General features: G+C 44.4%; 1 protein-coding gene across 6 annotated transcripts in view; it reads left to right on the forward strand.

Moving 5' to 3' along the window:
- Positions 1-27,228, forward strand: part of CMTR1 (cap methyltransferase 1) — a 59,725-nt gene that overhangs the window by 5,677 nt on the left and 26,820 nt on the right. For 5 of the 6 annotated variants that reach the window (XR_007479640.1, XM_033424101.2, XM_033424097.2 and 2 more), the window contains exons 3-13: positions 5,727-5,878; positions 7,388-7,546; positions 12,413-12,505; positions 13,911-13,982; positions 15,121-15,215; positions 15,334-15,406; positions 20,426-20,624; positions 21,387-21,505; positions 23,533-23,629; positions 23,952-24,084; positions 24,769-24,948. Coding sequence is in view for 5 of the 6 variants with exons in the window: in XM_033424101.2 (XP_033279992.1) it covers positions 5,727-5,878; positions 7,388-7,546; positions 12,413-12,505; positions 13,911-13,982; positions 15,121-15,215; positions 15,334-15,406; positions 20,426-20,624; positions 21,387-21,505; positions 23,533-23,629; positions 23,952-24,084; positions 24,769-24,948 (1,372 nt within the window). In the remaining variant the exon portion in view is untranslated. The remainder of the gene's footprint in view (positions 1-5,726; positions 5,879-7,387; positions 7,547-12,412; positions 12,506-13,910; positions 13,983-15,120; positions 15,216-15,333; positions 15,407-20,425; positions 20,625-21,386; positions 21,506-23,532; positions 23,630-23,951; positions 24,085-24,768; positions 24,949-27,228) is intronic. The other variant, XM_033424098.2, reaches the window with a different exon arrangement.

A 27,228-nucleotide genomic window follows, 5' to 3' on the forward strand; every position in this document is an offset into this window, starting at 1 on the left:
TTTCTTTAAACTGACTTAAGAGTAATGATTTCTATCAGGTAGAGGAGAAATCTTAAATGAAAGCTCTAAATAATGTCTTGGGCTCTCTGGTAGGTTTTAGAAGGGGAGCTCCTGGGGAGGTAAATGGGAATGCCACCCAATTTTGGCAAGTTCTTAATGAAACTCATGATTTTAATAGACTGACCTTATTACTCCTGTTAATTTATATCCTCATCACAAGATTGTCTGCTCAATGTTTGCTAAATTCTTACCAGTCTTGGGAGGCTGAACTTCCTCTTTAGTTCCTGCTGCAGCCAAGACAGTTGTCTTCTTTTCATCTGAAAAGAGTGGCCCCAAAGGCCCAGGGGTGAAAATGAGTAGTGGCTGTGGCAGTCTGTGGACTCAGGACTAATCTAGGGAACTTTGTCTTAAATCATGTCAGGCTGAGAATTGGCTTTAAATAGCACATGAAATAAAAGAGAGAAGTAAGGCTTATCTGCTTATCCAGCACACTTTTTGGTCTCACAAAGAAAAGCCTAGTAGGGTGATATTTTAGCTCTTATCAACCTCATTCTCAGAACCTGGAGAGGACAGCTATCTGTACATTAGGTAACACCTAAGGAAGAGGAATGGAGTGGAAAGATCTTTGTGCCAGAGTCTGGTGCTGGAATATTGCACCAGAGCCACCAAGGATTTGCCCAATGAGCCTTGCACCCAAATTTGGTTCTTCCTGTCATTTTGGTCCAAAAATGGCATGAGGACAAAGAAAACAAAAGATCTCTCTCTGAGATCTGAGAGTGGCAGGAACCCTCTATGCCCAGGAATGATATTCATACCACTGATGGGTGCCCAGTGATGGATCCTTAAGCAAACCTAACAACCTGGCAACTCCCTAGATCTGGACCAAGGGCACACTCTCCTTTGAGAAGGACATCAGGTTTTCCTGACCTTTATATAGATAGACCTGTGAATCTACAGATAGCTGGTGAAAGAAATAACAGCTGATTTAACATTGTAGCTTCTAGGTTAGTCTCTGGATTCCTGGGCTGCCCAGGGAAACTTTAGGGCAGTGCTCAGGGAGCTTCCCCCATTCCTGCACTAATCGGTACAGGTTGGAGGCATGGAAGCAACTGAGTGAAGAGACTCTGCACCTTTGGAAGCACAGTTCTTTAACATATGGGAGCTCTGTTGCAGAGCACATTTCTCCTTCACGTGGGCAATGAGAGATGAGAGGCCCAGGCTTAGTTTTAAGCTACTCAGAAGGTCTTTCCCCTCATATCTGCTGTCCTCTGAAGATTTCTCTGGAAAGGAACCAAATTCTGCACAAGGCTTAGAATGATACTTTATTTCTTTATAGCTTTTTTTTAAACCCTAATTTTCAAACTAATATATTCTTATTTATCACACAGAAAATGCAGAAAAGGCAAAACAAAATAAATATCACCTCACTTCTCAGTTTCCATGGTTACTCATTGTTAATGTTCTGGGTCTTTCTTTCTGAGTGGCACTCTCTGGCACTGTGACATGTGCTGCATTGGTCCATGTAAGCAGGTCAGCTCCTTATTGAGGGAATTGAACAGCCACCTTTTTAAGAGGACGAAGGCAGATTTGGTGCCTCTCATTCAGGGGTATTCTCAACCAGAATTCCTCCTTAGGAGCCAGAATTTTGGTTTTAAGTTTATTCTAATTTTTTCACACATGTTCACCTGCCTTTCTTTTGCAAAATGTTATACCCTTAAAAATGCGTATTTATTTTAACTATTGGGTTTTTAAGCTCTTTGGGGGTAAGATTGTTACTTTTGGATAGTATTCCATTGTATATAGCATGGACCGTTTATAAAACAGGTCCTGAACCAAAGTTGTTGTCTGATCTGTTAAACAATATCAGATGTCCTTTTTCAGCCTACTGGGGTGCAGGGTGCTAAGTGATAGTCCAAGGGGGACTCAGTTCTCTGCTAGGATATAGGTATTCCATCCTCATGCTTAAACTTTTTGTTGTTGAACCTTTAAAAAAACTTTTTTTTTGAAGACTTCTTTTTTTTTTTAGAGCAGTTTTTAAGGTTCACAGCAAAATTGAAAGTACAAAGATATCTCCTACACACCCTGCCCTTATATGCACAGCCTCTCCCATTAGCACCATCTCTTACCAGAGTGCTACATTTGTTACATTGATGAACCTGTGCTGACACATTATCAACCAGAGTTCATAGTTTATATGATGGTTCACTCTTGATGTTGTACACTCCATGGGTTTGGGCAAATATATAATGACGTGTACCCTTCCTTATTTATTTATTTATTTTTTTGCGGTATGCGGGCCTCTCACTGTTGTGGCCTCTCCCGTTGCGGAGCACAGGCTCTGGACACGCAGGCTCAGCGGCCATGGCTCACGGGCCTGGCTGCTCCGCGGCATGTGGGATCTTCTGGACCGGGGCACGAACCCATGTCCCCTGCATCGGCAGGCGGATTCTCAACCACTGCGCCACCAGGGAAGCCCCCCTTCCTTATATTTTTGAGGGCTGAACGTCTTGCACTGCATGTATGAGGTGTTGTAAGAGGAAATATCCTGAGGTACACTTAGTAGGTGCTTAGCAAAGATGACAACTGGGTGACAGTTCTTTAAATTCACTACAGTGAGCAGTTAATTTCTGTTAAACGCAAAGCCTTAGTCCAAGTGTTGGAGATAGAATGTTGGTTGTGGCAGAGTCCTTGCTGTCTAGGAGTGACCCTGTCCAGTGGGGTGGCATGTGACAACTAGCTCTCAGGAAGTGTGATGAGTGCTGTGCTGATGGTATGAATACTGGTGCTACTGGAGCACCGTGGAAGGGAGAGTCAGGCCTGGGGTGCTGGGGAAGACTTCGCTCTTCTCTGAATGTCAACCCTTAGTTTGTGTTCTCATTGGGAAATGGGTGGATGAGTGCAGACAGTCTTTAGAATTAGGATGTAATCCTCAAGTTATGAATACCTGTATAATGCCCATTTTGGGTATATATAAATAATTTTTTTACATGGCTGCCCTTTGTGCCTTTCCACAAATACCTCCCACAAGCAGCCAAACTTTGAGTCACCATCTCTTCTCAGGGACTTCCTTTCTTCCTTAAAGGAATTGTGCTACATTGCTAAGTTAGTTTTTTTTTTTACATTTATTTAAAATTTTAATTAAGATAATTAATACCTTTTAATTAAGATAATATATTCACATGGTTCATAAATCAAAAATATAAAATGATAGCCAATATAAACTCTAGTGATATAAAAATGTAAATCAAGTTTCACTTCTTCCACTTTCACTCGTTCCAGGTAATCATTTTGGTATTCTTTTTCCATGCCTCAACCCCACATGAGTGGATAATCACTTTTATTGGTCTTGTATATCTTTCCTTCCAAAAGCTCTTTTTGCAGTTACCAGAAATAAAAATTTATATTTTTATTGTCCCTCTTTAGTACACAAGAGTTAGGATGCCATGTTCATGAATATGGTCTAGGTCTTCTATTATTCAGTTGACAATGTGTCTCGGTGATCTCACCATTTCAATACAGAGGGAGGTTCCCAAGTTTTCTTGGTTTTTGGCACTCTTAGTGCTGCCTTAACTTTTTTCACCATGCCCTAAAAATACCAAGAGAAATACCTAACAGTTTAGTTTATTAAGTATTTAGGTCTAAATAACAAGCATTTATATCCTCACAACTGATAGATGTTTGTAAGAATAATATTCATAAATTGAAGAATTAAAAAAATTTATTCTTAAATAAGCACAATTACTTATTAATGAGATTTGTATACTGTTGAGCACTATACAACTTCTCAAACCTTGGGATCAGATTGGATACTACCACACTTATTTCCTGTTCCGCATTCCTCCTGGCTTGCAGTTTAATACCATTTTCAATGGGAATATGCAGAAATTGTTTACCAGATTTTTTTTTTGCCACACAGAGCGGCATGCAGGATCTTAGTTCCCCGACTAGGGATCGAACCCTCGCCCCCTGAAGTGGAAGTGTGGAATCTTAATCATTGAACAGCCAGGGAAGTCCACTGTTTACCAGATTTTTGAGATACAGTCTATTTCCAAATTTGGGAGAGTTTTCCTTAAGAAACTACCTGAATAAAATTATATTGGGTTGAAATATCTTTTTTTTTTTTTTTTTGCGGTACGCGGGCCTCTCACTGTTGTGGCCTCTCCTGTTGCGGAGCACAGGCTCCGGACGCGCAGGCTCAGCAGCCATGGCTCACAGGCCTAGCCGCTCCGCAGCATGTGGGATCTTCCTGGACCGGGGCACGAACCTGTGTCCCCTGCATCGGCAGGCGGACTCTCAACCACTGCGCCACCAGGGAAGCCTGAAATACCTTTTTTTTTGGCCACGCCGTGTGGCTTGCTGGATCTTAGTTCCCCAACCAGGGATCTAACCTGGGAAGCACCGAGTCCTAACCACTGGGCTGCCAGAGAATTCCCTGAAATATCTTTAAAAAGAAAATAATAATTAATTAATTTTTGGCTGCATTGGGTCTTCATTGCTGTGCATGGGCTTTCTCTAGTTGTGGCGAGCAGGGGCTACTCTTAGTTGCAGTGCGCGGGCTTCTCATTGCGGTGGCTTCTCTTGTTGTGGAGCACAGGCTCTAGGAGTGTGGGCTTCAGTAGCTGTGGCATGTGGGCTCAGTAGTTGTGGCTCGCGGGCTCTAGAGCACAGGCTCAGTAGTTGTGACACACAGGCTTAGTTGCTCCATGGCATGTGGGATCTTCCTGGACCAGGGCTAGAACCCATGTCCCCTGCATTGGCAGGCGGATTCTTAACCACTGCGCCAGCAGGCAAGTCCTGAAATATCTTTTAAGTTAAGAGATTCACGTATCTATAAAAGATGGGGAAAGACCCAGTTACAGTGACTATCTAGACTGTGGATTATCCCACTTTTGACCAGGAGACAGGTAACCCACCACTTCCAGCAGCTGCTAAGGTGGGTCTTATTTGGAATCCTTTGGCAACAAGGTTGCTGACAATGAAGATAGTGGCTTGGCTCACTCAGGCCGGCAGCTCCCTCCTGGAGCCTTTAAGTGCAGCTCCTCTACTCTCTGCCTCTGTTGGTGTTGCTGCCTGAGCACCCAGTCTTCACTGTCCTCTCTTTTTCTTCTTTTTTTCCTTCCTTTCCTGTCTTCCCCTCCCCCTTCACTTCTCCCTTTCTCTTTCCCACTTTCCACCTGTGAGCCGGCTCTTCTCTGGGGCTGTGCTGTATGTAGATCCACCATCTCACCTACAAGTTTGAAGGACTATGAAAACAGGAAACTAGGAGGTTAAACAATCAGAAACTGTTAGTCCTGTGATAGAATTGTTGAAAATGAAACCAGGTATCAGTGTTTGGAAATTGATTTTCAAATAATAAATAGCAGAAATAACAATCATATCCTCAATAAATACATGTTATATCTGACAGTGTACTTTCAAATACATTTTTTCACTTAATCTTCAAACAACCCTATGAGGAAGGTATTACCATCCCAGTTTTGTAAGGGATGGGAAAGGAAAACTGATATTTTGAACTCTTGTGTGTCAGGTACCATTAGGAACTGCAGTGACTTGCCCAGGATGACACAGTTTGTAAGAGGTAGAGAATACATTTGACCTGGGTCATTTAATGAACTTTATGTGTGCAGTGCATATACTGAACACTAGTTGAATAAATGAAACTTGGACTTCTAGAGGCTATATTGTGCCATAAACGCACCAAAACATCTTCCTTTTTTCTTTTCCAGCATCTGCTACAAGCCTAAGTGGGTCTGACAGTGAGACTGAGGGGAAGCAACGCAGCTCAGACTCTTTTGATGATGCATTCAAAGCAGACTCTCTTGTGGAGGGAACTTCTTCTCGCTATTCCATGTATAACAGCGTGTCCCAGAAGCTTATGGTATGTCAGGGGTTGGGTTGGGTTGTGTTGGGTTTCTGAAGCTCTACTAGCAGAGTGAGAGAAGGGAAATTGTGTTGGTATGAGAAGAAGCAAAGTGAGGGCATGAGTTTTTCCTCTGCTTTAGTTTAGTAGAGAGCTGCTATAGTTTAGTAGAGAGAGTGTGACCCCTTCTTGATAGAAGTATCACATTTGAATCATCCATGTGAAGTGGCTGCTGACGCCTGCTTCTCCTGTCCTGTCCAGAGCTGAGTTCTTGTGAGCATATGTGAACACATGAATGTGTGTCTGTGGATAAAGAGGCTTCATGCTGAGATTTTTTTCCCTAGTGAGTGAGCTCAAAAGAAATGACTAAAATCCTGCTCACTCCTAGGTACCTAAAATAAATGGGAGTAGTAGTCTTCTGTATTACTTCCAAAAGAGGGCCTAGTTTTCCTTAATAACTTCAGCACCCCCATTGGTATACCACAAGAAGGAAGGTGAAAAGGAAGATCTGCTACTTTCCTTATGAGACTTCAGTGTATGTGCAAAGGTTAGGGAAATCCAAGTTTGTCTTCTGTCTAGCTTCAAGAATATTATAGTTGACCTCTCCATTTTCTGTTGGATTCATTTAAGAATGAGAACTGCCACTTCTGAAGTCATAGTCAGGATTCTGGGTTGGGGCCAAAAACTTTGGGGAAGTGGAAGATGGGGAAGTTTGTGACTGAGTCAGACTCTTTGACCTGGGGAAAGATTTGTGGCTACTGTAGGAATTTCATCCAGCTCCTGAGCTGGTAATGCCCCTTCCATATGGAATATAGACCTTCTAGGGTAAATCAGATCTTCTTAGGATTGGAGTTCTTTTATTAGACAAGGGTGTGTGGGTTTTGGGATTCGGGTCTCTGATTTGGGGGGTATGTAACTGGGCTCAGTAACTCTAGAGTTTAATGTAAGCTTTTTAGTTAGTTGTGACATTTAAAAAAATGTTTCTGTCCAGAGTCTTATAGTATCTCCCATACCTCAGTTTTACATGAAGTGATTTTTCAGTTAATCTCTTGATTAAGTGGGCTCCTACAAGCCCTCATTGTCCTTGCCTAGTAAGGCCGTTTGACTGGTTAAAGGGTAAGGTTTAGAAGTTGCCGCTTGAAGCGGTTCCATTTTAAATTATGTTCCCTTTATCAACTTTACTCTGGATCTACCTCTCACTTAATCAGACAAATTAGCTGGAAGGGTAGTTGTGCAAATGTCCAGTGAGATTCATTATATACTCTTGGTGCCTTTAATTACAGCTATGAGGTCCCTTCTCTTTTATCCAACGTATAGTTGCCCTAGAGTTTCACCTCCAGAATAGACAGCCACTGGGCCCACAGTTAAACTGCAGTTATTTATTTATGCTTCTTTTCATTAGGCTAGAAGGAAAACCTTAGGCCTTACTCGTTTATATTTCTCAGGGTTTAACACGTCTGACACATGATAAGGGCTAAATAAAAGTCTGTTTATTTATATAAATGCACCATTACTTCTCTTTTTCAGGCCAAGATGGGCTTCAAGGAAGGTGAAGGATTGGGTAAATACAGCCAGGGTCGGAAAGACATCGTTGAGGCCTCTAATCAGAAAGGTCGACGTGGCTTGGGTCTGACGCTGCAGGGCTTTGACCAAGAGCTGAATGTGGACTGGCGAGCTGAGCCAGAGGTAACTGATATGGAGAGGAGGAGACAGGAAAGCCATTTATGGCTCTATGAAGCCATATTAACATTAACAAACTAGAAGTCTCCAGATACAGTATGATCAGGGTGGTTAGTGGAGATTGGAACTAGTTTCTTATGTGGAAGATACTGGGGGTGTCCAAAATGGAAAACAGGAGTCTGGGGGAGATATGGTGGGATGTGGATTTGTTTCCTGTTGCTTCATATAGGACTGTCTAAGACCAGTGGGTATAAGATGCAAGAAGGCAGGGCTTCCCTGGTGGCGCAGTGGTTGAGAGTCCGCCTGCCGATGCAGGGGACATGGGTTCGTGCCCTGGTCTGGGAAGATCCCACATGCCGTGGAGCGGCTGGGCCCGTGAGCCATGGCCGCTGAGCCCGCGCGTCCGGAGCCTGTGCTCCACGGCGGGAGAGGCCACACAGTGAGAGGCCTGCGTACCGCAAAAAAAAAAAAAAAAGATGCAAGAAGGCAGAGTGTGTCTCCACATAGAACTTTAATAAATATATACAGCTTTCCACCAGTGACGGAGGTGCCTAATGAGGTAGTGAGCTCCCTTTGCTGAAAGGATTCAAATGGGGCCAAATGAGGACCTACCCTCCCATTGTGTGAATGACTGGATTAGGTGCCCTCCAAGGTCCTTGCACCTCCACAGGTTTATGACATCTCGGTATTAAATAGGTGTTTGTTTATGCCATATAGCTTTTCTGTTGTGGGTTTAGTCTGCTTATCTCCTTGGGCACGAGTTTGCTGAATACCAAAGGAGGCTCTATCCCTTTTCATGACACAGGTAATGTTGAGATTTTATTTTTATTTATTTATTTATGCCCTACCTTATTCCACAGAGGATTTGAAGTAGGTATAATAAAAGCACCTAAAAATAATGGTAAAATATTACCATTATAGAGTTGAAACTAGAGAAAATAGAGCACAGATATCTAGCCTTCCACATAGTTGCTGTAGTTGAGCTTCAGATGTGGGTCTGAACTCTGGAAAATTGATATTTTATTTGTCTCCTGAACTGATGTTCCAGTTCAGGAAAGAAGTCCTGTGAACCTGTGCATGATAAAAGCCTAATAAGGTGTCAGAGTAAGATGCTGATAAGCCAGGAGCTAATGGGTTCTGGGGCTGGTCCTGCTGTGCTGCCTTGTAGTTATGAGGAGACGAGACAGGCAGAATAGGGCAAATATTTGTAACTGGGGCTAGATGTAGGTTTTTACTTCAGACATACTTGGTGCTTTCCATGTCCTCATTTGTGTGAAAACAAGTGAAGAGTCCCTATCCTCTCAATGGGGCAGAATTAGAACTAACTTTGCAAACTTAGAATCTGAAATTTGCTCATAAAATCTGTTTTTAATGTAGACAGACTATTGGGAAAAAAGAATTTTTTTTTTTATGGCCATGTCGCACGGCTTGCAGGATCTTAGTTCCCCTGACCAGAGATTGAACCTGGGCCGTGGCAGTGAAAGTACTGAGTACTAACCACTGGACCACCAGGGAATTCCATGAAAAATTTCTTCGAGGCAAAGCTGTCCTAATTATCATTTACCATAATTTACTTTTGCTCTTAAAAAAGATGTCCTGTCTTTTGGATAAGAATTTGGCTCAACTGTTAGTTGGTGGCCACTTCTTTAAGGTAGATGAGTCTGGGCAGCCTGAGGTGAACGTCCAGTTCCTGGAGTCACCACACGGAGAGTGCTCAGTGGCCACTGCAGCCCAGGAATATGGAGTGCAAGGTGTGAAGCTTCAAAGTCCACTTTGTGGGTAGCCTTAATGTTCAGACTTCCATGGGGAGATTGAGTCTGCTTTTCCTCTCCAAAGGGGCATCCAAAGTGTATATGAGCTTCTTTTTAGAGGTTATAATTCACAGCTATTTATGCTTAACGGGGGTGGATTTGACCAGGGGGAGAAACCATGATTCACTGCTAGATTCATCGACAAAATTTTCAGTAATTTTTCTTTTAAACTTTTTCTCTGTTAAGTGTGGTTGGCTTGCCCTCAAGACCTTGCATTGTGATACCATTTTATGCCTTTCAGAGCATGTAATATTGCCTTTAATCTCATCGCTTCAATTCACAGTGGTGAATCTCTTCTCCACACTTGCTTGGAGGGAACGTGTGGAGCTGCCAATGCAGGTTAGCCACCTGTTTAGGTTTTATAATCCATGTCTTTCTAGCCCAGTGAACTTAGTTCTGGCTGCATGTTAGAATCACCTGGAGACTTCTAAAAACATACTTATACCCAGTCCCCACCTCAGACCAATAGAATCATATACTCTGAGGGTGAGGCCCAGGCATCAGTACTTTTTAAAAGGTCTGCAGATGATCCTAATGTATAGCCAGGATGAAAACCACTGTTTTAGCTTGATAAGGAAAGTAATTGAAAAATTAAGAGGAAGCAACATTAGAGATGCCAGTTTCTGCTCTGTCTTGGAATGAAAGGTATCAGGAGGTGAGACTCATTGCACTGAGTCTTCCTGATGTAATTACCTTATCATGGACTTAAATCCTATGTTTACTTCTCTGTGTCCCCACTGCTCTGATTATAGGCCTCTTGAGTTAAGGACCATGTCTTTTTTTTTTTTTTTTGGCCACGTTGCAGGGCATGCGGGATCTTAGTTTCCCAACCAGGGATCAAACCTGTATACCCCCTCCAGTGGAAACGCACAATACTAACCACTGGACTGCCAGGGAAGTCCCAAGGACCATATCTTTTTTTTTTTTTAACATCTTTATTGGAGTATAATTGCTTTACAATGGTGTGTTAGTTTCTGCTTTATAACAAAGTGAATCAGTTATACATATACACATGTTCCCATATCTCTTCCCTCCTGCATCTCCCTCCCTCCCACCCTCGCTATCCCACCCCTCTAGGTGGTCACAGACCGCCTAGCTGATCTCCCTGTGCTATGCGGCTGCTTCCCACTAGCTATCCACTTTACACTTGGTAGTGTATATATGTCCATGCCACTCTCTCACCTTGTCACAGCCTGCCCCTCCCCCTCCCCATATCCTCAAGTCCATGCTCTAGTAGGTCTGTGTCTTTATTCCCATCTTACCCCTAGGTTCTTCATGACCTTTTTTTTTTTCCCTTAGATTCCATATATATGTGTTAGCATACGGTATTTGTTTTTCTCTTTCTGACTTACTTCGCTCTGTATGACAGACTCTAGGTCCAACCACCTCACCCCAAATAACTCAATTTCGTTTCTTTTTATGGCTGAGTAATATTCCATTGTATATATGTGCCACATCTTCTTTATCCATTCATCTGTTGATGGACACTTAGGTTGCTTCCATGTCCTGGTTATTGTAAATAGAGCTGCAATGAACATTTTGGTACATGACTCTTTTTGAATTATGGTTTTCTCAGGGTATATGCCAGTAGTGGGATTGCTGGGTCGTATGGTAGTTTTATTTGTAGTGTTTTTTGTTTTTTAATTAATTTATTTATTTTTGGCTGTGTTGGGTCGTCGTTTCCGTGCGAGGGCTTTCTCTAGTTGCGGCAAGCGGGAGCCACTCTTCATCGTGGTGCACGGGCCTCTCACTATCGCGGCCTCTCTTTTTGCGGAGCACAGGCTCCAGATGTGCAGGCTCAGTAGTTGTGGCTCACGGGCCCAGTTGCTCCATGGCATGTGGGATTTTCCCAGATCAGGGCTCGAGCCCATGTCCCCTGCATTGGCAGGCAGATTCTCAACCGCTGAGCCACCAGGGAAGCCCTATTTGTAGTGTTTTAAGAAACCTCCATACTGTTCTCCATAGTGGCTGTATCAATTTGCATTCCCACCAACAGTGCGAGAGTGTTCCCTTTTCTCCACACCCTCTCCAGCATTTATTGTTTGTAGATTTTTTTGATGATGGCCATTCTGTCCGGTATGAGATGATATCTCATTGTAGTTTTGATTTGCATTTCTCTAATGATTAATGATGTTGAGTATTCTTTCATGTGTTGGTTGGCAATCTGTATATCTTCTTTGGAGAAATGTCTATTTAGGTCTTCTGCCCATTTTTGGATTGGGTTCTTTGTTTTTTTGTTATTGAGCTGCTTGTAAATTTTGGAGATTAATCCTTTGTCAGTTGCTTCATGTGCAGATATTTTCTCCCATTCTGAGGGTTATCTTTTGGTCTTGTTTATGGTTTCCTTCGCTGTGCAAAAGCTTTTAAGTTTCATTAGGTCCCATTTGTTTATTTTTGTTTTTATTTCCATTTCTCTAGGAGGTGGGTCAAAAAGGATCTTGCTGTGATTTATGTCATAGAGTGTTCTGCCTATGTTTTCCTCTAAGAGTTTTATAGTGTCTGGCCTTACATTTAGGTCTTTAATCCATTTTGAGTTTATTTTTGTGTGTGGTGTTAGGGAGTGTTCTAATTTCATACTTTTACATGTAGCTGTCCAGTTTTCCCAGCACCACTTATTGAAGAGGCTGTCTTTTCTCCACTGTATATTCTTGCCTCCTTTATCAAAGATAAGGTGACCATATGTGTGTGGGTTTATCTCTGGGCTTTCTATCCTGTTCCATTGATCTATATTTCTGTTTTTAGGACCATATCTTTTAAACTCTGCATTCTGAGCTCTTAGCCCACAGTAGGTATTCATCAAATAATATTGGAACAAATGAAAGAAACTTTGTAAGTTGGGGAAGTTTCTTAGGATTCAACCCAGAATTGGACCTGGCCTTCAGAAGTTAAACTTTAGAATTCTGGCTCTTAGTTCTAATGTCTGACACTGCTAGTGGCTTCAGCTTCCTGGACCCTTTTCACTCTGAGTCCCTCTTGATTGTTTTGGGGAAGCCCTGGTGAGTTGGGGCATAGCCCTGAGCGTCTATCTTACCTGACTTACTTCCCTCTCTTTTGTTTGTAGCCCAGTGCCTGTGAGCAGGTGTCATGGTTCCCAGAATGTACCACTGAAATTCCTGACACTCAGGAAATGAGCGATTGGATGGTTGTGGGAAAGGTAGGATTTCAGGAAAATGTACCCTGAATTCTTGGCACTTATCTCCTGACTTTTCTCCTCCTCAAGTCAGTTGTGTACATCTGTGTACTCACAGTTTAAGAAAAATGTGAATCTGAGCATTCTGCATCAAGAGGGTGTGTCAGGGGCTTTACGGATATGCCCCTGTCAGATGAGGCAGACGGGGTTTTTCCTCCTTTAACTTGCAAGGCAGCACGAAATGTATAACTTCTGTCTTCCTCTTGGTTGCTTTTTAGAGTAGCTTATTATACATCTGTATATTCTGGTCACTGCTGGGCACTGTTTTAGGTAGATAAAAAGGCACTATCCCTGTCCTCAGAAAGTATTGAGGGAGTTGTTACGGAGGAAATTTAATTTCCTTCTGGAAAATTATAAGAATAAAGTAGATAGCTATACCAAGTCAGCATGGTCTGGAGAGCAGTTCTCAAAGTGTAGGGACCTCCAGGGATCTCCCTGACCCTTTCACGGGGTCTACCAGGTCAAAGTTATTTTAATAATGATACTGAAAAGTTATTTGCCTTTTTCATTCTCATTCTCTCACAAGTGTCCAGTGGAGTTTTCCAGTGACCATGACATGTGATATCACGACCAATTGAATGCAAATGTGGACAGGAGAATCTAGCTGTTGTGTATTAAGCCAGATATTGAGAGATTTGCAAAATGGAAAACAGGGCCACTCTTCTCAATAAATTTTTTTTTTGGAAATGTAGTTTTTTCTCATAAAAATGTTATTTATGTTAATATACCATCTTCTTTTAAACTAAATTAGTAAATATTTAAATGTTTTCTCAGTTTTAACTTCTAATATATATACACATATCTCTTATATAAACAAAAGCTCTTTGGGGGGTCCTCAGTGATCTTGAAGAGTGTAAACCTGAGAACGCTAAGTTTGAGCATCACTGATTTAGAGGTAGCCTCACTCAGACATGAAGTTGGACTTGACATCCCCATGAGGCTCCCTCACCCTTGTTTTCTGTGACACTACCAGGTCAGTGCCTGGTATCCTGCCTTCGTACTCATCACAGAGCAGGAGGCTTCCTGGTTGAGGGAAAGGCTTCTGTCATTTGGGGCATTCCCCATCCTTCTGCCTCCACACTCTAGGGACAGACAGCTTGGATGTCTCCTTCCTGTTTGCTTTTCTCAGCCTCAGCATTCATGAGTCTTGTATGCATATGGTGCTCTAGTCAGAGTACCCAGGGGGCTGCTTCATCTCACAGCCATCTGGACTAGAGCCAGAGGGATTTAGGATTTCTTTTTCCCGCCCCTCAGGGATTGATGTTCTTTGGCCCCTTTTGCTCTACTCACTCAGAACCCTAGTTTCTCCATCCATCCCCCCAAATACAGTTGCTTGTGGTCATTATTGATTGTTTTCTTCTCCCTGTAGAGAAAGATGATTATTGAAGATGAAACGGAGTTTTGTGGGGAAGAGCTGCTTCACAGTGTGTTGCAATGTAAGGTAAGGACTCGTGGCTAGAGCTGGAGTTGAAGATTTTGTGTGAGGGGTTGTGCTGGGCTTTTCTTGTTCTTTTGAGTCAGTTGTGGGGAGGCTGAAGTTTAGCTAAGATTTTTCCTTGAGATCAGATAGGTAGCTTGGTACATTTCTGTGAGGTGTCCTTTTTCCTGGTGGCTCTCCTGCCCTGTAGTGTTGTGCTATCCCTGTGATCAGTAGCCAGGAAAGGAACCACTTAATTTCAGTGGGTCGGTTCATTGTAATCCTGAAGGGGGCCTGACATAGTGAAAGGTTCAGAATCATTGTGTAGCATCAGATAGAGCTGAATTCAAATCCTAGTTTAGCAGCTTTTTTTTTTTTTTCCTGTGTGACCTTGGGCCACTTGCTTTAGCTTCTCTGAGTTTGAGTTTCCTCACCTATAAATTGGGGAGAAAATACTCACTTCCCAGTGTTTTTGTAAAAATTAAAAGAAGTAGCTGGTGTTACCCTCCCCTTGATGTCTTTTGGCCTGTCTTTGGGTCAGGAAGTGCATTGCCTGGGGCAGAATGGGCCAAGGAAACTCTGAGGAAGAAATGGGTTGGAGAAGAAGCAAGGCCTCAGACTAGCTTCACAGAGCTTATTTTTCTGGCAGGCAGAGTGTTGGGAATATCCTTAAGGTGACTGGAACTCAGGTAAGGTGAGGCTTTCTTTTTTCAGAGAGAATATTAGAGAACAGAGAAGGGTTCCCTCCTGTGTGGTAGGCGCACTCAGAAAACTCTGGTCTTGGTTTGTCTACCCTGTCTCTGGGTACCCTTCATATCAGAACTCTGGTCCCTTGGGAAGTTGCTGCTGGGGTGGAGAAGCAGATTTGTTATGAGGATTACCAGTGCCAGGAGGTGACTCCGTGCCATTTATTAACCACTTAACCATGTGCCAGGCACATGCTTACTTCCCTTTTATTTTGTACCATTTTACGGGTGAGGTAGTTGAGGGTCAGTGATTGAGTGACTTGTCTAGGGTCACACATCTGGTCATTTCAGAACTGGGATACGGCAGGAGCCTAGCTCTTCAGAGGGCTGTGAATCAGACCCCTCAAGCTCATTAAGACACCTGTTTCATCCCAAAGGGTGATGCTCACCTTCAGGTTCTGATTCTCTCTGGGCAGAATGTGTTTGATGTCCTGGATGGGGAGGAGATGCGGCGAGCTCGGACCCGGGCCAATCCCTACGAGATGATCCGAGGAGTCTTCTTCCTAAACAGGTTTGCTGACATTTCCTTCCCCCCCACCCCGATGTACACTGCTCTACCTTTTCATTTGAGCCTTAGCTCTCCATATGTCTGGTACTGAGGCACACTTTTCTGTCTTGCTTTGTTGCAGGGCGGCAATGAAGATGGCTAACATGGATTTTGTGTTTGATCGCATGTTTACAAATCCGAGGGACTCTTATGGGGTGAGAACAAGATTTTGCTTCTGAATTCATAGTGCCAAATGAGCTTGAGCTTCAGAAATTGCCATTTGTGCAGTGCTAGGAGAGTATTCCTGCTAGGTGATAGAGATGTATTTTGTGAAAGAGATATATTTTGCTTTGAGCTCTTCAGGTAGGGTTCCACAGTGCTTCCCTGTGGTCCCAGGAGTGCCCCAGTAAGCAGTTGTCTCTAGGGCTTCAGGCCCTGAGTCCCACCCCCCAACTCTGCAGACCCTGCTGCTCACTCTGAGTGGAGGCAGCAGGGCTTGCAGGGGTGGAGAAGGGGCATTCCTGACAAAATCAGCAGCTGTGCATCTATAGGCCTAGGGAGCAGGGAGATGAGGCCATGAGCTAGAACACAGGCCTCCCTCCTGCATTCATTAAACGTGTATTTATCAAAACCCCTACATTGTGCCAGGCACAGTACCAGGAATATAATTTTGAAGGAGATAGATGTGACCCCTTTCCCTGTGGTGCTTGTGTTCTGGAAATTCTGGTGGACTTGAGAGCTGATAAGGGTACAGCGTTGGGGGTTTGTAAAGCCTTTCTGTGCTCATCGATGTGTGGAGGCCAGTTGCCACCAAGGAGCCTTCCCCTGCTTTCTTCCTACCATGGATGAGGTAGAGTCTGAGTACAGTCAGCCCTCCGTGTCTGTAGGTTCTGCATCCACCAATACAGAGGGCCGACTGTACACTGCCATTTTATATAAAGGACTTGAGCATCTGCAGATTTTGGTGGCTGCAGGGGTCCTGAAACCAATCCCCTGCAGACACTGCGGGATGACTGTATACAGTCCTTACAGTGAGTGTTCCAAATTGAAACTTGTGACATCATCTGATTTGGTTGCTGTTTCTGATATGAGAGGGCAGTACTCTGGGAAACGTTTGAGTGTTGAATGAAATGTGGGTATCTGGGTTCTTTCACTGGTCTATTTAAAATCAATATTGTGTCTGAAGACCTAGGCTGTGTTCAGTGAGGGTTGAGGGCGGGCATGGAGTGCAGCACTTAGTCGCAGGTGGTGTCACTTAGGTTCATACCTTCTTTGTGTCTCAGCTGCCTCATCTCTGAAATTAGCCCTACTAACCTGCCAGAGGGCTGGGGTAGGACCAAAAGACTCTTAAGATTTGTTCCAGCTCTAAAATCTGTGATTTCAAACATGGCCCCTTTCCCTTTCTGCCTCTCTGAACAAGCTTTATGTGGGATCATAATTACCAGTCTTTGGCCCTTCTCAAGAAGTGGTAGAGCAAAATGATTTTCTACTTTGCTACATGTCATTTTTCTGAACACAGACCCTCCATAATGATAGAGAAAGAAAAAAGGAAATTTCATTCTAACATTCCCTTCAGGGTTTCAAAGCATTTTTACCCAGTCCTAGAAAGTTAGTTCTCTCTGACAGTGAAGGGGCCAGGAGCCAGCTGTTCCCAAACCTGTTTCTGCTTCACTCACCCTCCTTCTACTAGGCCCCGATTATCCACTGCTTAAAGAAACTTGTTTTCCAAGTTCTTTAATGTTTCGGCTTCACCCTGACTACTTCTTCAGTGCTGGCGAAACTGGTAGGTGGACCCCTCTAGTCTTTAGTTATTTTTCTCTCCCGGGTCTCCCTCCCCATTTTACAGTACCAGCAAGCTGCACAAAAGGGCTCTTGGAATTAGCATCTTGAGAAAATTCGGTTGATATAATGTTGATTTAATTTTTTGAGCTCCAAATGATTTCTTTTAAACCCCTGCCTGGCAAAGGAACTCTGTCAAGCCGCTGGGAAGTCACAGCATCACTTTGGGCTTTTGAATGTTAAACGCCTCCAGCAGCTGGTATCTGGTTATTTTCTTTCGCTGTCAGGAAAATGAAGTAGGCATCAGGGTTGTCCCATTGAGGTCGAGGGTGGAGATATTAGTTACATAGGAAAAGGCAGCCGTGTTTGTGATGCTTCAGGCAGCTTCTTGACTTGAATTGATTGATAGTGGCCATGGAGAATTGCCCTTTCAGAGATGTTCTTCTGCACTACACTATAAAAAGTGATTTCTCTTCAGCTCCTAGTCTTTTCTTCTCTCTTTTCACCTCTGTTTTCCCCCAAGGACCAGAGTGACAGCCAAGCCCGGCAGGCTTGGTGTGTTTTTCAGGCGAGACACTCTAGAGCAGTCCCAGCAGAGTTGGGAGTGATGGAAGCCCCAGGCACATGCCCAGGTTGGCTAGGGTCTCAGTGGCTCTTGCATCAGGCAAATTACAGAATAAGAGTGTGGAGAACTTGAAGCTTGGGAAAGTGTGAGGAGGTTGGAGGTGGGAAGCCAGAGGGAGGGTCTCTGAGGTTTTTCAGTGTGTTTCTGCTTCTGCAGGTTGTGGAAAAAGGAGAAAAGAGGCTAGGGTAGGGAAATAAAGAAATCATAAACAAGAATTGGAAGGGACAAGGGAAAGAAGGGAATTTAGATTGTTTGGGTATATGGAAGCATATTATAAACCAAAACGTTATGTGAGGGACTTGTGTGCTTGGGGTTATTGTTGAGGTAAGAAAACATTGGCTGTGAAGCGTAACAGGAGACAAAAACTGAATGTAGATCTTTAAGTTTCAGTGCTGTCTTAGAAGAAATTAGACAGCACTTACAAAGTGCCCACTGCATGTGGAGCACAGTGCTAGGCATTGCAAAGACGGAAGGATGGAAGGGACCAGAGTTTTGACTCTAAGGAGGTTGATCTAGTTGAATATAATGTTATCTTACATTTGTTTAGTATTGTACAGTTTCTAAAGGTCTTTGACATATGGTACTTCATTTAATCCTCTAATAGCCTTAAAAAATAATCTGCATTGGTCCCAGTTTACAGTTGAGGAAGCTCGAGCTTAAAGACATAAGTTACGGACTTGCCTTTGACTGCACAGCCAGTAAATGGCAGAGGTGAGAATCCCAGATGTCCTTTCTATGAAAGGACCTTCTGGCTGTGGCCTGTGAGGGTATGACACATCTTGAAATCACAGAACAGATCATATTTATGCCCTCTTCTTGAAGGTGAGATGCTTTCATTGATTCATTCCCCTGCCTTCTCCCAGTCTTCCTTTGGGCCATCTGCTTACCCAGAGAGGCTGGAGCCTGGGGCTAGGACATGGCCAGTGGTGAGGAACAATGTTTTCACTCTTTCTAGCATGTGCAAGCCTTAAAATTGTGACCCCTGCCTCACTACCACGTTGCAGCCTGGGAAGTGCCGCGTAATATTCTCGGCAAATGCCATTAGGTCTTTCTTTGTGTGTGCAAATGAATATAATCCAAAAATATGAAAACTGATGGCTCAGGAACAAAAGTATGCTAGGGTGGAGTGGCAGGGGTAGGGGAGAAAGAACTGATATATCCCAGCATGCTGAATGGGCTTGTCACAGGATGATGAAGTTTATTTTTAGCTAAAGTCTTTCTCCTGAGACTTTTCCACCGTTTTGATAAAGGTAGATAACCATCATCAGAGGCAAGGCCCTTGTCACCTAGAAAGTGACTGGATCGTGAGCATCAGTATTTCCATTTCTTTCTTATAACTGTTTCCCCTGAAGCTTTCTGATCTTTATCTAGCAGTTAACAGAGCTCTGGACAAGCACCCAGCCATGCCAAACCTGTAGAGAGAGAAGGCTGAGCTGCCTTAGCCCCTTTCTGCTGGATGTTCATGAGGGTCCCCTGCAGTCACCCCCTCTAGAACTCAACCTCTTGTCACCAGTGCAGATGGTTTATCCTCTCTGCTGTGGAGGGTTGGGACAAGTAGAATTCATCATCTAGGGCCCAGGTGTGTAGAAGAGAAGTGTAAACACACAGTCTAGGTCTGCACGCAGCATACATTTTATTTTGTTTATTTATTTGGCCGTGCTGCATGGCTTGTGGGATTAAGTTCCCCGACCAGGGATCGAACCTGGGCCACAGCAGTGAAAACCGGGAATCCTAACCACTAGGCCACCAGGGAACTCCCAACATTTTAGATTAAGAGTTAAAGCCACTCAAGTGGCCAAAACTATAATCCAATAAAAATACAAATGATTATTGTAATTTAGTTATTCCTTAGGTGGGTGGGTGCTCTGATGGCTGCCCGGAAGCTGCACACCATTGTCTCCTGTTCTCTCTACCTTGTCAGCTCCCAGCTATGCACCACCCAGGCCGTGGCTAGCAGAGGAGCAAAGGCAGGAGAGGGAGGGGGTGCTAAAAAGGAAGAGACTCAATGCACTGTGGTATCTTGGATGGGGTCATGGAACAGAACAAGGGCTCTAGTGAGATCAGAATCAAGTCTGGACTTTAGTTAATAGTAATGTACCTGTGTCAGTTTCTTAATTTTGACAAATGACAATGTAAGATGTTAATAAAACTGGGTGAAGGGTATATGCGAACTTTATTCTTGCACCTTATCTATAAATCTAAAATTATTCCATGATAAAAAGTTAATTGGAAAAAAAAGGGACAGCCTCAGAGGTAGGGGAGAAGGGAAGCAGAGGCTATGATCTGGAAAGATAGGCCCTGTGGCTGAGAGGGGGTGATGTGAGAGCCCCTCAGACTTTGGTTGGACAGGAAGGCCTGCATCTAATGGTCAGGCTGATGGGATTCTGATTTAGCTTTGCTGCGGCCTGTCTGTGAACAAGTCGCTTTGTGTCTTGGGGTCTCTTTTTCCCTATCTGTAATGTGGGGTTAGAATATTCTGCTCAGTGGGACTTTTGTAAGGCAGGATATGATGCTGAGAAATAATGCTGAGGAAAAGATGCTAAGAAATAAAAAATGCACACTTAGATGCCCATTAAGATGTTTTTATTAGGAGTCTGAGCTAGGCCTGGTGGGTTGAAAGGCATCAGGGGTGTTTGAGGTGGGGATGGGCAAAAACTTTGGAGGGCAATGATCACAGAGGACACATTTCCGGGCGCTTGTGGCTCTGGCCACAGGAACTCTGCATTGTGCTTGCTGAAAGGCTTATTTTACTCCCCCTGCCTTCTCTTTCCTGCTCCCCATTTAGCCATCTTTTTTCCCTTCCTCCCCTGACTTCCACTTGCCTTTGCAGAAACCACTGGTGAAGGACCGGGAAGCTGAGCTTCTATACTTTGCTGACGTCTGTGCAGGCCCAGGTGGCTTCTCGGAGTATGTGCTGTGGAGGAAGAAGTGGCACGCAAAGGGCTTTGGAATGACTCTGAAGGGTCCTAACGATTTTAAGCTGGAAGACTTCTACTCGGCCTCCAGTGAGCTCTTCGAACCCTACTACGGTAGGGATGTGGAGGAGGGTAGCAGGGGCTATGAGAGGCAGTTCTCTTTGGAGACTTTAGGTCAGAAGTAGTTATTATCCACTTGCCATGTTTTCTTTCCCAGGTCTCTGAGTCTGGGGTTCCCAGCCAATGTCATGAAGGTCTCGGTTCCCTCTAGACTGTCCCTTTTTACCCCAGGCCTGTGGGTACAGGTTAAATACTCCACTAAACAAACTCTCACCAGAGCCATATTAATTCCTCCTTTCTTCTCTTGTGGTGACAGGAGATAATGAAACTGCCTGATCTCCAGCTGAGAACTGGCAGGGTTATTAACACATACAAACCCACACCCATCTCCAGCCAGCTCAGCAGCCCTCCAGCAGTTCCCTCCACTCTGGCTCGCTTTTTGTGATTTGGCAGCAAATCCTAAGTCCTTTGTTAACAGTTCTTATTAAGAAATTGATATTGGTTCCTAAATGTAGGTGCTTTAAACACAACTTTGATCTTGAGTATGAAGACCTTCTGTTTCAGTTGATGACTCTTGGCTGGTCAGCTCCTTCTGAACTCTGCTTTATTATAGCAGGGCACTGTTTTTGCCTCCTGTCCATCACTGCAAGGCAGCCTTGTATGATGGGTCCTTCAGTGAGTTGCTCCTCACAGGGGCTTTTCTCCTGGGCCTCGAGGTACACCTGGTACCTGTGTTCACAGCCCCAGAGAGCTTGTGTCCCAGCTCCAGGGATGCACAGGGCATATGAGCTAAATGTGAATCTTGTGTCTTGTCAGGTGAGGGTGGGATCGATGGAGATGGAGACATCACCCGCCCGGAGAACATCACTGCTTTTCGGAATTTTGTCCTGGATAACACAGATCGCAAGGGTGTCCACTTTCTGATGGCTGATGGGGTAGGTGACCTGCTCTTCATAGGGTGATGCTTTAGGGACTTATCATGTTAGAGGCTTGAAAATTGGTTTTGTTTGTTTTGGTTTGGTCCTTTAGCTGCCCTGGAGGGGCAGATAGTAGGGATGTGTGATGTATGTTTTTATTCTTTTCGTGCATCTTTTCAGTGGTAACTTTGTCAAGGCTGTGATGTTGTGGGCATCTTTGCTTGGAGCAAGTGGACCTTCTCAGCTCACTTCTTCAAAGGGCCTTGGCTGGCTATGAGACATGGTGAGAGGAGGGCCATGACTAAGATGAGCTAGGCAGAGCTGACCGGGAAGAACATTCCCATCATTTGTCACCTGGGTGCTGCTCCTGGTAGAGGCTGTCTACACATGGCCGCTCCTAAGCCTCTGGATGGGCTAATAGGTGACCGTATAACCGAAGGCAGCAGCTCAAAGGAGTCCTCCGGGACTCCACAGGAGGCTCGGTCAATCACTGGGCTACAGTGAATATTCACGTCGCCTGTTTCTTGGGCAGGTATTTGATGTATAGAGGCAAGTCCCCTGCAGCTTTCTCACCTAGTAATCTGATGCTGCAGGTAGTCTTTTCTGGAATGAGCCACAAATTAGTGTAGAGGAGGGTCAGAGAAGTCGCAGTTGCACCAGGGTCACATGGCCAGAGTTGAGAAGAGCCTCTGGAGCCCCTTGGGTAGCCTTTCAAGCAGTAGCCCTGTGGAGAGGTGAAGAAATGTTTAGGATATCAGCACAGGATCTGAACATGCACCTCGCTCACCAAAGCTTTGTGCACAGCAGGCGACAACAGATAGACAGGCTTGGGTGGAGGGGAGGGAGGGGCTGCTTCACCTGTGCTTGAGGGATCTGATAGTGCTTGGGAGGCAGGCAGCCTTGCAGTTTGTCAGCCAGAGTGGCAAACTCAAGGATTGTCCTTCTGGCTTAGGCAGCTTAGACTGGTGACCTGTGTGGCTGATTTATTTGTTTGTCTGTTTCCCCTATAAACAGACATGCATTTTAAGAAGCATCTGTAAATCTGGAAGACGTTGCTAAACATTTTTGATTCTGGAGACCTGGCCAGGCTGGGCCCAGCTTAATGGAGGCCAGCCTCTTTACTTTTCTTAATTATTGTGATGAAAAACACATAATGTAAAATTTACCATTGCAACCGTTTTTAAGTTTACAGTTCAGTAGTGTTAAGTATATTCACACTATTGTGAGACAGATCTCCAAAACTTTTTCATTTTGCAAAATTGAAACTCTGTACCCATTAAACAACAACTCCCCTCTCTTCCTATCACAGCCCCTGGCCTCCTTCACTTCTGTGTGAGCATGGCTGTCTGCTCCCTGCTGGGATCTCACAGAGAGGGAGACCACTCCAAGAATAGCAGTGTACATTCTTTGAACAAACACCCTGGCCAGAGACACTGCCAGCTGGAGGGAGAGGCTTCATGGTCTTGGGACAGGAAAGGGGGTTTTGTGAATAAATCCTTGGTCTGCAGAGAAAGAGATTACTGTGACTGTCAGAGTTATGCTAACTTTTCTCCTGTCACCAGATTGGGGCCTGTTAGGTGGTCAGCCCACAACTGAGCAAACCCATTTGCAGAGTTTCAGGCCACATGTACTCCCTGGATCTCACTGGATTCACCAGGGCATTTAGTTTCCTATCTTGTAGTTGGCCTGTGACTAGCGTATTTTGACTCTGTTCTGCCATACTCTTCCCTTGGATTCCCACGTGAGTTTTAAAATTTTCTGGACCATCTCCTTGGAGGAGCAGACTTGGTTCCATCCCCGGGAGTGATAGAGCAGGAAAACAGCACTGGCTCAGTAGTCAGGCCTGGGTCCCAGGTGCTGTCTTCACCACAGTGAGCCATGTGACCACGCCGAAGAATCTAAACACCAAGCTGTATCTTTATCGGTCAGATGGTGGAGATCAATGAAAACACTTCAAGAAATCTCACAGAAGATGAGGTAGGGGGTACTCTTTTCAGTCCTCATCACTTCTGTTTTCTACCCTGATCCTTGTGCTCTCATTTCAGGGTTTCTCAGTGGAGGGACAGGAGAACCTGCAGGAGATCCTCAGCAAACAGCTGCTGCTCTGTCAGTTCCTCATGGCGCTGTCCGTTGTCCGGACAGGTGACACTGCCTCTGCTGTCTCCCCACCCGGACCCACCTCTTAGAGGCCCTGTTGGACAAGAGCATGTATAGGGGTTGGCTTGGAAGTTAAAAAACAATCTGCTTATATTAGGTGACAGGTGGCTGAATGAGGAATTTAGGGGAAAAAGTGCCATAGAATCCCCAAAGTCCCCTCTAAAACTGAGTCTTTCCCTTATATTGCCTGTGACTTTAATGGACCCAGCTGCTGGGTCCCTGACTTCGTCATACTCCCTGAGACTGCCTTACCCACCTTGTGGAATGGAAGCTGCTGACTGCTACTGGTGTTTTCTCTCTCATCTAGGAGGCCACTTCATCTGTAAAACCTTTGACCTCTTCACACCTTTCAGTGTGGGGCTCATCTACCTGCTGTACTGCTGCTTTGAACGAGTATGTCTCTTTAAGCCGATCACCAGCCGTCCTGCCAACTCAGAGAGGTGAGACTTTCCTGTCCATTTTAATCAGACTAGTTGGCTAAATGTCAGAACAGCAAATCCTGGTGCATCTCTGGCATGACCACTCAAGCTACATTAAAAACCTTGACTTAAAAAAAGTGATTGGAGCCAAGAGGAGTCAGGATTTGGATTTTAATGGTTCTTCAATGTACCCGTCAGCCTCTGCCTCCTTTTCCACAAACCTTATTCACCACACTTACGTGGGCAACCCTTGGCTTGGCCCGGGAGGGAGAAGGAGACCAATAGAACGGTCACCTGGAGGGACTAAGTGGGCCACTAGCCAGAGTCACTGTTGGTGTCCCAGGTGGGACACAGTGTCCATACACGATGTGAGAGAAGATGTGGCCAATCCGAATTTCTAAGTGGCTTGTTAAAAACACAGATTTCTGGGCCCTGTCCCTGGAGAGTCTGATTGTCTTTAACTTAACAGACTTCCCAGGTGACGATGATGCAGCCAACCTGGCACAGGGCAGTTGGGAACCACAGCCATAGAGAGTAGAAATACAGCCCAACATAAAAAGAAAGGATTTGAGGTGAACTTTGCAACACACAGACTGTGCTGTTCTTTGTGCATAGACAAGAGCTTCATGACTCAGCAAGGGGATTGGGGAAGGGAAAAGTGAGGGAAGCCCTTGCTCAGTGGAGTGACAGGGTATCTCCTGCCAGGTATGTGGTGTGCAAGGGCCTGAAGGTGGGCATCGATGACGTGCGGGATTACCTCTTCTCAGTCAATATTAAACTCAACCAGCTGCGGAACACCGATTCCGACGTCAACCTTGTGGTCCCCTTGGAGGTGATCAAGGGAGACCATGAATTTACTGACTACGTGATACGGTCCAATGAAAGGTAAGCAAACCAATGTGTTTTTTTTCTTTGTTTCTTTTTTTTTTGCTGGCACCACTGGGCTATCAAGAAAGACCAGAGAATGAAGGACTGAATGACCAGCTCTTTGTATCACTTTGTTAATTTTGAAAAATTGGTAACTGGGATTGGTCTGCTTATTCCAGGGCTCCCTGGGACTTTGGGTACCTTGAGGACTTTCATCCTGCTCCCATGCCCTGCCACAAGGGTGGCCAGTGGGAGCCTGGCTGGCATACCCCTGCCCATGGGAGCCTGAGTATGATAGTGAAAGCTGACGGAGAGCAGACTTGTTCTGTGTCCTCAGAGGAAGGAGTAATTTCCCTTTAATTGCTTCCATTTGTAAAAGGCCATCATAGTTTGTTGCCCTGTGAAGTCCCCTGGTTGGAAGCAAGAGACGGCTGGAAAGCAAGTATATAACATGCTTTGGAAATTTCTGTTACCAAAGCTTTTGCCAGTCCATGAGTTCCCCAAATAGGCCATGTGAATGCTGGTTTTTGTTTTTTTTTTAACCTTCATTAATTGTTTTCCCCCTTCCCCGTTAGTGGTGATAATTTAAAGTTGTGACAGTTGGCTCAGTTTGCTAAGTGGGCAAGCCTTATTGAACAGTTTTCTAGATAGGCTGGAGAGTTGTATAGTGGCAATGAATCAATAGAAGTGCTTTCTTAGGGGAGCCAAACAGGTGTTGTAAAGGTCATTTCTAAGAGTACAATCCCAAGTCTCCCAGAGAAGTTCCTTCCATGTCCTGGCTATTGTAAATAGAGCTGCAGTGAACATTGTGGTACATGATTCTTTTTGAATTATGGTTTTCTCAGGGTATATGCCCAGTAGGGGGATTGCTGGGTCATATGATAGTTCTATTTTTAGTTTTTAAAGGAACCTCCATACTGTTCTCCATAGTGGCTGTATCAATTTACATTCCCACCAACAGTGCAAGAGGGTTCCCTTTTCTCCACACCCTCTCCAGCTTTTATTGTTTGTAGATTTTTTGATTATGGACATTCTGACTGGTGTGAGGTGATACCTCATCGTAGTTTTGATTTGCATTTCTCTAATGATTAGTGATGTTGAGCATTCTTTCATGTGTTTGTTGGCAATCTGTATATCTTCTTTGGAGAAACGTCTATTTAGGTCTTCTGCCCATTTTTGGATTGGGTTGTTTGTTTTTTTGATATTGATCTGCATGAGCTGCTTGTAAATTTTGGAGATTAATCCTTTGTCAGTTGCTTCATTTGCAAATATTTTCTCCTGTTCTGAGGGTTGTCTTTTCATCTTGTTTATGGTTTCCTTTGCTGTGCAGAAGCTTTTAAGTTTCATTAGGTCCCATTTGTTTATTTTTTTTCTTATTTCCATTTCTCTAGGGGGTGGGTCAAAAAGGACCTTGCTGTGATTTATGTCATAGAGTGTTCTGCCTATGTTTTCCTCTAAGAGTTTTATAGTGTCTGGCCTTACATTTAGGTCTTTAATCCATTTTGAGTTTATTTTTGTGTATGGTGTTAGAGAGTGTTCTAATTTCATTCTTTTACACGTAGCTGTCCAGTTTTCCCAGCACCACTTATTGAAGAGGCTGTCTTTTGTCCATTGTATGTTCTTGCCTCCCTTAACAAAAATAAGGTGACCATATGTGCGTGGGTTTATCTCTGGGCTTTCTAGCCTGTTCCATTGATCTATATTTCTGTTTTTGTGCCAGTACCATACTGTCTTTTTTTGTTTGTTTTTTAAATTTGTTTTTGGCTGTGTTGGGTCTTCGTTGCTACGCACAGGCTTTCTCTGGTTTCAGCAAGCAGGAGCTACTCTTCATTGCCGTGCGCGGGCTTCTCATTGCGGTGGCTTCTCTTGTTGTGGAGCACGGGCTCTAGGCACGCGGGCTTCAGTAGTTGCAGCACGTGGGCTCAGTAGTTGTGGCTGTGGCCTCTAGAGCACAGGCTCAGTAGTTGTGGCGCACAGGCTTAGTTGCTCCGCAGCATGTGGGATCTTCCCGGACCAGGGCTCAAACCCGTGTCCCCTGCATTGGGAGGCGGATTCCTAACCACTGTGCCACGAGGGAAGTCCCATACTGTCTTGATTACTGTAGCTTTGTAGTACAATCTGAAGTCCAGGAGCCTGATTCCTCCAGCTCTGTTTTTCTTTCTCAAGATTGCTTTGGCTATTCGGGGTCTTTTGTGTTTCCATACAAATTGTGAAATTTTTTGTTCTAGTTCTGTGAAAAATGCCATTAGTAGTTTGATAGGGATTGCATTGAATCTGTAGATTGCTTTGGGTAGTAGA

Source organism: Orcinus orca, chromosome 10 (assembly GCF_937001465.1).
Source record: "Orcinus orca chromosome 10, mOrcOrc1.1, whole genome shotgun sequence".
NCBI classification, from domain to species: Eukaryota; Metazoa; Chordata; class Mammalia; order Artiodactyla; family Delphinidae; genus Orcinus; species Orcinus orca.